The sequence below is a fragment of the Euphorbia lathyris genome, chromosome 4, assembly GCF_963576675.1.
Source record: "Euphorbia lathyris chromosome 4, ddEupLath1.1, whole genome shotgun sequence".
NCBI lineage: Eukaryota > Viridiplantae > Streptophyta > Magnoliopsida > Malpighiales > Euphorbiaceae > Euphorbia > Euphorbia lathyris.
Window position 1 is genome coordinate 54200761 of NC_088913.1, and position 10540 is coordinate 54211300.

The following is a 10540-nucleotide window of genomic DNA, read 5'->3' on the forward strand; positions in this document are numbered from 1 at the left end:
TAAATTAAAAAAATATAATTTACAACAACTAAATTTACTTATAATTAACATTATACAATTTACAACATAAAAATTTAACTAAAATTAAATTAAACAAAAATATAATTTACAACAACTAAATTTACATATAATTAACATTATACAATTTACAACATAAAAATTTAAACAAAATATAATTTACAACAACTAAATTTAACTATAATTAAACAAAATAAAATTTACAACATACAAATTAAATTAATTTAATTTAAACAATTAACAATTAAACAATTATTAAAATAACAATTATAACATAAAAATTACAATAAAATTAATTTAAACAAATAAAAATTATTAAAAATTAACTTTAATAAAAATTATTTTTAAAAAATAAAAAAAACCCAAATAGGGACGAGCATGAACCTATCACGTCGCATCACAGGTTCAGGCGTGATAGCCTCATGCCCGCACCTATGGTGCAGCGCATGAACATCATGTCGTACCATAGGTGCGGACATGAGGCTATCACGCCCGCATGGAATGTGGCACGTCTAAAAATTTATTTATTTATATTTTTTTCTTTTATTTCTCTAAAATTATACCTGAAAGTAAAATTTATTTTACAGGCAAACGCAATTAACCCATTAAACAAGAATACGAAGTGATTTTGAAACTTTTATAAATTAAGAGAGGCAATTTAAATTTTATAAGTACCGCAACAAATGTATTAAGCTAAAAAAACAGGAGCTAATTTCTAAGAACCTTCACAACTAATAAATACACGCGTGAACGAAGAAGCATACAAGCAAGCAACATTGGTTCGTTAAGCAAAGGAAAAAGGAAGAAAATCATCTTATCAGCTTCGCTGACTTCTGCACATATTATTATTTTATTCCAATCCAGTTTACTCCTTCTCCCATTTCACCAAATCTAATCTCCAAAAGAAGAAGAAGAAGAAGAATCAGAAGATGAGGAGAGTATTCGGCGTTAAGAAAGACAAAGAACCTCCTCCTTCTATTAACGATGCTTCTGATAGGGTTCTTCTCTTTCCTTCCTCTCTTTACCATTCTTTTATCTTTGTTATTGTCTATATAGTTATTGATATGTTGAATTTCGCTGCAATTATCTTTTTCTTTTCTTTTCTTTTCCAAAATTTGGGCAACATTTGAGGGGAGCACTTCTGCTCCTGAGTTTTAGAATTGATTGCTTTTATTTAATGTGTTATTTTAGGGATTTATTGCTGGTGTTACAAGTTAAGTCGTATATTATGTTGCTCAGATTAATAAAAGAGGGGAATCAGTCGACGATAAGATCAAAAGGCTTGACGCTGAGCTCACTAGATATAGGGAGCAGATTAAGAAAACACGCCCGGGACCCGCTCAGGAGGCGGTTAAAGCTCGAGCCATGAGGGTTCTTAAGCAAAAACGAATGTGAGTATTATCCTTGTTCTTTTATGCAGTTTTAGTACCAAAATTGCATTTTTTTTTTTAACATTTTTCTATTGAATTGATTCCTACTGGAACTCTACCGCGGGCTACTTTCAGTATTATATAGATATTTTCCTATGTAATCCGTCTATGCATTCGTTAAAAGTCCTCAGGTTATATGAGCTTCTCTGTTTTAGCACCTAGGATCTGAGTGTTCATCTTTGAATTACACAGTCAGTTGTAGCCTAGTACAACGAGCTTTGTGCTTGAGGGGCAAAGGGAACTTTGAAAATACTTAGTCTGTATAAAGTTACATTTAGAAATTTATCTGAAGGATATGCTGTTTTCTGATCTTTCTGTTGGAACTAAGAAAGAAGCATATTGATTTTGTATCCTCTTTTTTTACTTCATGGATTCAAGTGAGCAGCATGTCTGCTAAGAAGTTTGGTTTTGGTAATTTTACTAGTTGTCAGCTCGATGGAAGCTTATTCATCCCAATCATATGCTTTAGAGTTCGTTGCAAATTTGCAATCAACTTACTGCCTTCAGAATCCATCACAGTATCTGTTAGAAAGCTGACTCCAAATTGGATATTCTACTGCAATGAAAGCAAGTGCCCCAACCAGCAAATCATTAGTTCCCACACATATGCACACTATTCTATGGACCTCTCCTTCTAGTGATCTTTAAACCTAAAATGTTTCTCTCATGATTTATCTTTTGATTTTCCATATATCTGAATTGCTTAATAGTCATCTCTCTCTCTCTCTCTCTCTCTCTCCCCTCTCCCTCCGTGTGTGTGTGCATGTCACATCACCAAAAGGCATCCACCTCTTTTTTCACTTTCAACATAAATCTAGAGACTAGATTGCAGTTTCATGAATGATTAATGATGTTTTGAATTGTACCTCTAGCACATACAAAAATGGATGTGCATTCGCTGCTTTTTACATTTCACGTTCTTTATGCTGACTGCCTCAGACATCATACTATCCCCTTTGCAATTATAGTCTAGAAGTTTAGACAATCTCTCCCCTTTGCAATTATAGTCTAGAAGTTTTCAGAGACAATCTCCTAATTATTGCCACTCAACTGGATGCTATCAAAATTGAGTTGATGTGGCTGGAATTGCACTCGAAAAGATAAATTGAAGTTCATTTTGTAGACACCTAGCTCTGAGTTTTGGAAAATTTGACATCATTTTGTAAAATCTTTTCGACCATTGACTTTTGAGGCATTTGGGGCAATTTCTTTATGCCTGATTCCAACCCCTGAAGAACAAGACTTGGATTTGTACATGAAAGAACAAGCTGATCATGATGATGATAAGACTGACAGCATAGGCATGTAAGATGCTTAATTTGCGAAAATGATGAGAGAGAGAGAGAGAGAGAGATAGTGGGCGAAAGAGGCAGACCAAAGGCTCTTTGATGGTTGTGTAGGGACTGGGGTATGATCGGGCCTTTTAACTGCTGAATAAGGTGCAAATTGATCCATTTTGGCCATTTATCAAATTGTCTTCTGAATGCTGATGTCAACAACCCATTGACAACAGAGTTTCATTGACCTCTTTGATCTTCATCTATAAGCTCAATGTCTAAGATTAACCATGTCTTTAGTACATTAACAAGCCTTATGCAACCTGCTGAAACAGAATGGATCACGTTCATTTTCTCATCTTTTATTTCTAGAATAATAATATGTCATGTTTTTCATTTATTTTCTATCCATTTATAAAATCTGTATAACCATGGACAGGTATGAAGGACAAAGGGACATGCTTTACAACCAAACTTTCAATCTTGATCAAGTTGCATTTGCTGCTGAGGGTATTAAAGATGCTCAACAAACTGTATGTCATATATCACTTTGACCATTTTTTAAAATATTTTTGCTTCTGGGATAACTACCTAGGAGGGATTTATGCTACTGAATCGATGGTAGATGGGCTTAAAGTACAGAAGGGTTATGAATATTAATGTCAATGTGATTAGCTTTCATATAATTTGTGGCTGCTTTTTATAGGCAAATTGAGAGAAGGGTAAATGCTGTTTATCCCAGTGTTGTTGAAGGCCACAAAGGCCTTCGCCTAAGTGACCTGGTGAAGCAAGGTCATAATGTAGCGCCTCATAACACCCTTGGCAAGGTGCCTTCGATTAGGCACTACAAAAGCACCTCACCCAAGGTAGAAAAAAGACATGGCTTGGGTATTATAGTTTTTTTAAAACAAAAAAATTAATGCAATTTTTAACAGGAAACATCCGTAGTTGAGAAGGTTTTGGCAAGGGTTGATATCATTTATGGTAAAGTTAGCAAACACAGGTTTGTGGTTTGTGCAGTTTGCCTTTGCCTTTAAATGATATGTGAATCAATTTGTTGGTTAAAAACATACTTGTGGTTTAGGTAATCTGCAAAGTCAGGTCTTATATATGGGGTAATTTGCAAAGTTAGTCATTTTACTTGCTTCAAGTCGCTCCCTTTTGGGGTAAATAGTCACGACAATCATTTTTGAAGGAATGTCTGAGTTCGCAAACTTCACAAACCACATATCTGTGTTTGCAAACTTTCAAACCATGGGAGGGAGTTTGCAAATGAGACAATCATAGAGAAATAAATAGAGTTTTACCCTATAATTTAACATAACAACATAGTAAATCATAATTTGGTTTTCGAAAAAAATTAAGACTATTTAAGAGGAGGTATTGGAAGAGTCAGATTGGAGCATGAGAATATTAGTTGCACTCTTGGACCGGTTTTAGGGAAAAAAGTGGACAAATAAATCTCTTTAAAAATAAAAGAGGCTAAAGATGCCTTGCATACTATAATTCTGGCTCTTGTGCCAAAGAGAAATAAGCTGCAAGGTAAAAAATTCTAGCTCTTTTGAGGAAATACCGGAAACTGTGGAAGAAGATTTATTGGGGAATAGTTCTTTCTAGATTCTAAATAGAAGGATTTGGTTGCTATATTTGGTAGCTTAGAGTTAGACTCTTTTTTATAATTTTTTCTGGCTTTCTGCTGTTGATTTCTTTTGCTTTTCTTGGTTTTGGAATATGATGATAATTTTAATTTATATGTTCTATGTTCTTTATATGAAAGTTCAATGATGTTTTTGCATATGTTCTTACTTTTTTCTTTTTTTGCTTCTTCTTTTTGTTTTTATTAAAAAAAAAAAATTTAAGTAAAGCCTCAATTCACTCAAGCGAGCCTTTGCCACTTTGGGTGATTCAAAGTCTCACATCATCTCAAGTGCTCCTGTAGCTTTTAATCATACTGGTCTTCAATATGAATTTCGGCACCAACCATTGTCCTCCTGTGCAGCTTAAACTTTATGGTGTTGGACTTGTTCCCACTTCCATCTAGTAGTCTATCATTCCCCTTAACCTAAAATTACATGACCTATAACCACTTCCTCTTGCTATCTAATTGACAAGTGTCTTTAGTTCTTTTTATCAGCTTGTGGTAGAACAAAAATAATCGTATTGTTTTGCTTTGATTATTTGGTCATTTTTCCATTTTGGTTTCATATGTTCTGGTAGAGAAGCATAACAAGAACGCAAACTCATAGACAACTAAGAAATTAAATAACAGTAATTGAATCACAGAGTAAATAAATGAAAAGGAATTCATTAATGCTTCTTTCCAAGAGTAAGTAGAAATACCAATCAGTCAGTAACACAATAGAAAGATAGGCAGACTGAGCTAAGATTCAAATCTCAACAGGAGTTGGACAATTCACACTCTACAAGGTAGAGCCTCTGCTAACAGCAGCTCAAAAATTAGCCAAGTAGAACCACTAGCACCTATCCCCCAAATGAACAAGGCACTTGGGTATATAAACTTCTTTCGCACCTACTATTGAGAATTAAACATATGCTAGATTACTTTTGGGATTTCTTAGTAAAATACGGAATTGAAGTTTCCAGGTTTTCTCATTTTCTTCATAGGGTGAAGATACATTTTGTTTGAGAAGGGATATGTGAACAAGGGTCATCGTAAGAATATGAGTTTCTGAATTATGGTTTTAAAATAAATTGTTCTGTTCTTTCAGATGACAGCACTGAAATCTGCAAACAAGGAGCTGAAAGGAATGATGAAAACCGTGAAGATCCAAGACATAGATGTATGCAATCTCTTGGTTTCCTCATGCTCCGCATGTCACAAATCTAATGTTCACTTCTTTATAGAACTTTAATTTATGCTGCTAAACAATGTACATTTGGCACATGCAGAACTTGCAAGACGAGATGATGGATCTGATGGATGTAAGTAATGAAATCCAAGAGACACTGGGTAGAAGCTACAATGTGCCTGATGATATAGATGAGGAAGAACTCATGGGAGGTAAGCTCAAAGTTCAGTTAAAGGCTTGATGTTGGCATTTTCTTATTGTGTTTCATGAGAAGCTGAAATCATTTTCCCCATATGATATGCTAATTATGCAAGTATATCCAAACTGACAGCATAATTATAGAGTGGTACTAATCATCCGCGTTAACTATTTTCTTCCTGGTCCTTTCACTTCTCTATTTTTCTTTCTCTGTGACGTTAAATGAAAGAGACTACCATTAGTCAACTGAAAGAATTTTTTTAAGGATCCATTTAATTAATGAAAATAATTCCTGTTTGGCATGTAAAAATGGAAATTTATAAAACAAGAGTATGGACATAGAAGAGTTATGGTATGTATAGAGAAATTAATGTAAGTTTTGTGTTCTCTATCTATTTTGGGAAATAACTTCCACTCTATAAAATAGGATGTTATTTTCCCTCATTAGTTGTTAATAGTTGTATGTTAACTGTTATAGAGATAGCTTGATTATAGACATTTACCTTTATTATCTTTCATTTGACTCTTGTATAAATACTCTAGCTTCTTAATGGAATAGACACAACATTATTCCTCTTACATTTATTAAAAGAGATTTCAACACATGGCAAGATGAGTCTGTGTTGTACACCCTTTAAGACCAGCGGTCATTCGCGTGAAGGGGAGTGTCAGAGATATCAATAAAAACTATTCTAGGAGCCTTTACTATTAGCTTAAACTTTTGGTTCAAATAGTTCCTTGACATGGTATCAGAGCTTAGTTGAGCTTCTGGGTTTCGGGTCTGCCCTGGAGAGCAACCACTCTAGCTCCACTTTTTTCTGGAGCTTTTTGTTTGTTTTGCCATGAACATTGGGTTGCTGATTTTGTATTCTTGCTTTGTGTGTGGGTCACCGTACTCCTTTCCTTTGCCTTCGCTAATTTCTTCTTGGATACTTGTTGCCCTCTCTTCATAATGTTGATCCCTTCTTGGTACTCAGCTCCTTGGTAAAAATTGAGTTTCGTTCGGTGGTTGGCTGATACTTGCAGAAGATCACCCTATGTCTGTGTTTGGACTTCTTTTACCTTCGTGAACAATTTTGTGGGTAAAGTTCAATCATTACTTCTTCAATGACAGATTGTTCAAATTTGGAAGGTCATCCGCACTGTTGTATTGGGCTAATATAAATAATTCAAAGGCTTAATTTTCAGCAGTCACTTCCTAGTCTCGGATCACTTCTTTTGGTCCCATCTCATCTAACAACTAGTTGACGTCTTTACTATAGCTTCGCCGGGTTACTTGTATTTTTAACAAGTTGGGCATGATAAATATGTATGCTCTAGCATGAGGGGGAGTGTTACAATGTGAATATTAGTTGTTAATAGCTGTATAGTAACTGTTGCAACATGATTATAGAGATCCCTTAATCATAGGGATTTACATTTATTATCCGCTATTTACCTTTGTAACGCTAACAACTTGTTTTCCTTTGGAGTCACAAAGTAAAACAAAAGGAGCTAAGGTTTGAGATATGTGGTGGTTGAAATTATGAATGCAGAACTTGATGCACTAGAAGCAGACATGGGAATGGAAACAGAATCTGATGGTATGCCTTCTTATCTGCAACCTGATAAGGAATCTGATATGGATTCAGAACTGAACTTGCCTTCAGCCCCATCGGGACATACAGCTGGTAGAAACAATGCCCAGGTAAAATCTGATTCATAGTTTAATATCCTTAATTGAAAGATGATCATGGCACTCTGATCTTCATATGTTGTTTGATGGTTGACAGGTTGAGGATGAACTAGGTTTGCCTGCTGTTCCTCGGGCATCACTTCGTGGTTAGACACAATTAGTTGGTGTTTTCTAGGTGTACATTCAAATGGAGGAATTGGATACTTATTGTGAAGGAAGAATGTGGTTTGATTGGATTAGTATGTATCGTCGGTGGGGTTGGGGCTGGGGCTGGGGTCATTCCATTGATATACGATATTTACTTTTTCATTTTCCCTTTTTTACCGGGAATTATTGTTTGTTATCATTATTATTCTTATTTTTAATGTTTTGTTTTTGGAAGAAAGGAGGCGTCAATAGCTTGTCAATTTGGAATCTGAATATATTTATAAATAAATACATAAATTTGGAATCTGAATATATTTATAAATAAATAAATAAAAGATTAAGTGACAACATCTTCCTAATAATGTGAGAATACTCATTAATAATATTATTGTAAATACTTTCATAGTGGTATGAATCTTTTCGATCTACTTCTTTTATTTTCGATCCCCTTCTTTGATCTCCTTTTTTTTTTGTTTCTGATCTTTTTCTTTGTTTTTCTGTTTCTTTCTTTTCTTCCTCTTTTATTCTTTTCGTTTCTTTTATTATTTTTTTCTCCTTGATGGTTCTATTTCGGTTTAGATATGTCAAAATTGATTACCAGCAAACAGTAGTGAAAGGTACAAGCGATGGATAAAATCTAAATCCTTCATGTTATTGTTCATATTCTGGATTTTATATGTTCTCAGTGTTGTGCATAATTTTTTTTTTTAGAACACAGATTTTAACATATAGAACATATATAAAGAGTAAGCGAGAATCCTATAAAATATTAGGGAAGTGCAGGAGTGATGAGAACTATGAAAAATACAAAGAGGCTAAAAGGGAAGTAAAGAAGGTCATACGAGATGCTAGAGCAAAGGTGAATCGGGATCTGTATACAAGATTGGATACGAAGGAAGGGGAAAGAGATATATATAGAATTGCTCGCATGAGAGATAAGAAGACGCGAGATCTTGGAAAAGTTAAATGTGTGAAGGATGTGGACCAAAAAGTCCTAGTTGGAGATAAGGATATCAAAGAACGATGGAGGTCCTATTTTGATAACTTATTTAATGGAGATTGTGGACAAGATGTTGGAGATATAAGTATTCCTTACGATATGATAAATTGTGAATGCATACGAAGAATTCAAAAGGGTGAAGTCAAAATGACATTACATAAGATGGGATTGAAGAAAGCAGTAGGACCTGATGGCATCCCTATTGAGATTTGGAGATGTTTGGGAGAGAGAGGAATCGAATGGTTGACATCGTTATTCAACAAAATTTGGAGAAACAATAAGATGCCATCAGAATGGAGGAAAAGTATTCTAATCCCTTTGTATAAGAATAAAAGCGATGTCCAAGATTGTGCCAACTATCGAGGAATCAAATTAATGAGTCACACTATGAAACTTTGGGAGCGAGTGATCGAACAAAGGCTAAGGAGGACGGTGAAGATCTCGGAAAACCAGTTTGGCTTTATGCCGGGAAGATCAACTATGGAAGCCATCCATCTAATGAGACAATTAATGGAGCACTATCGAAATAAGAAGAAAGACTTGCATATGGTTTTCATTGACTTGGAGAAGGCATATGATAAGGTGCCAAGGGAAGTACTGTGGTGGGCCTTAATAAGGAAAGACATTTCGAGGAAATATATTGACATCATAAAGGACATTTATGAGGGAGCATGCACGAGTGTACGCACCAGTGTTGGGAAGAGTGAAGAGTTCCCTATTACGATTGAAGTGCATCAAGGTTCTGCACTAAGCCCATTTCTTTTTGCCATCGTTATGGATGAACTAACGAGTTCACTTCAAGATGGTATACCATGGTGCATGTTGTTTGCAGATGATATTGTGTTGGTTGATGAGATGAAAGAAGGCGTAGAGAGGAAGTTGGAACTATGGAGAGAAACTTTAGAATCTAGAGGCTTTAAGTTGAGCCGAAGTAAGACAGAATATTTGGAGTGTAAGTTTAGCGGCAATAGGAGTAGAGAGGCAGGGACAATCACCTAGATGGGAGAGTTGTTCAGGCATCAAATTGCTTTCGGTATTTAGGATCTATTATCCAAACAGATGGAGAAGTAGATGGAGATGTTGCTCATAGGATTAAATCTGGTTGGGCGAAGTGAAAGAGTGCTACGGGTTTTCTTTGTGACCCTGGCATGCCTAATAGATTGAAGGGAAAATTCTACCACACGGCAATCAGACCCGCACTGTTATATGATACGAAGTGTTGGGCAGTGAAACACTATCACATCCATAAGATGTCGGTGGCGGAGATGCGTATGTTGAGATGGATGTGTGGTCATACGAGAAAGGATCGGGTGAGTAATGAAATAATTAGGACAAAAGTAGGGGTTACAACTATTGAGAATAAAATGAGGGAAAACCGACTAAGGTGGTTTGGCCATGTAAAACGAAGATCACTTGATGCGCCGGTTAGGAGGACTGAAGAGTGGCAAAGGGATGTAGGGGTGAGGGGTAGGGGAAGACCTAAGCAAACTTGGAGGAGGGTGATCGAGAGTGATATGAGTTTATTGGGAATTGAGGAAAATATGGTAGTGGATAGGACAGAGTGGAGGGGGAGAATTTGTGTCGCTGATCCGACTTGATTTCATAGTTTTATATGATGGTTCATGTTAGCCGACCCCGAATCATTTCGGGACTAAGGCTTTGTTGTTGTTGTTGTTCTAAAACGAATGTCTTATATTCTACAATTAATGTCCTATGTTCTAAAACTCATGTCTTATGTTCCAAAATTTATGTGTTATGTTCTTAAAGCATATTTTTATGCATAAAACTTTTTAGAACATAAACTATATAATTTAGAACATATGTAACATTATTTATAACATTTTATTTAACTTTTTAGAACATAGGCTATAAAATATTGAAATATGCAAGGGTAAAACAAAATTAGTTGGCTTAGTACATTTGTTGCCTATGTACTTGGTTCAAAACTTCAATTGCTCTTTAAACTTTTAAAATTTTCAAATAAT

General features: G+C 35.1%; 1 protein-coding gene across 1 annotated transcript; it reads left to right on the forward strand.

Moving 5' to 3' along the window:
- The first annotated feature begins 753 nt into the window (after nt 1-753).
- Nucleotides 754-7865, forward strand: LOC136225778 (vacuolar protein sorting-associated protein 60.1). Its single transcript, XM_066013891.1, has 7 exons — nt 754-1016; nt 1258-1409; nt 3165-3258; nt 5455-5526; nt 5636-5747; nt 7269-7420; nt 7506-7865. The coding sequence occupies exons 1-7, from the start codon at nt 948-950 to the stop codon at nt 7557-7559; spliced, it is 705 nt and encodes a 234-aa protein (XP_065869963.1). The 5' UTR covers nt 754-947; the 3' UTR covers nt 7560-7865.
- The last annotated feature ends 2675 nt before the right edge of the window (nt 7866-10540 follow it).

What these genes read in the sequence shown, in the direction of transcription:
- LOC136225778 (XM_066013891.1), top strand. Translation starts at nt 948, where the DNA reads ATGAGGAGAGTATTCGGCGTTAAGAAAGACAAAGAACCTCCTCCTTCT. An exon ending in TGAGGAAGAACTCATGGGAG is followed by an intron (nt 5,748 to 7,268) that starts GTAAGCTCAAAG and finishes TTATGAATGCAG; the next exon opens with AACTTGATGCACTAGAAGCA. An exon ending in CTGGTAGAAACAATGCCCAG is followed by an intron (nt 7,421 to 7,505) that starts GTAAAATCTGAT and finishes GATGGTTGACAG; the next exon opens with GTTGAGGATGAACTAGGTTT.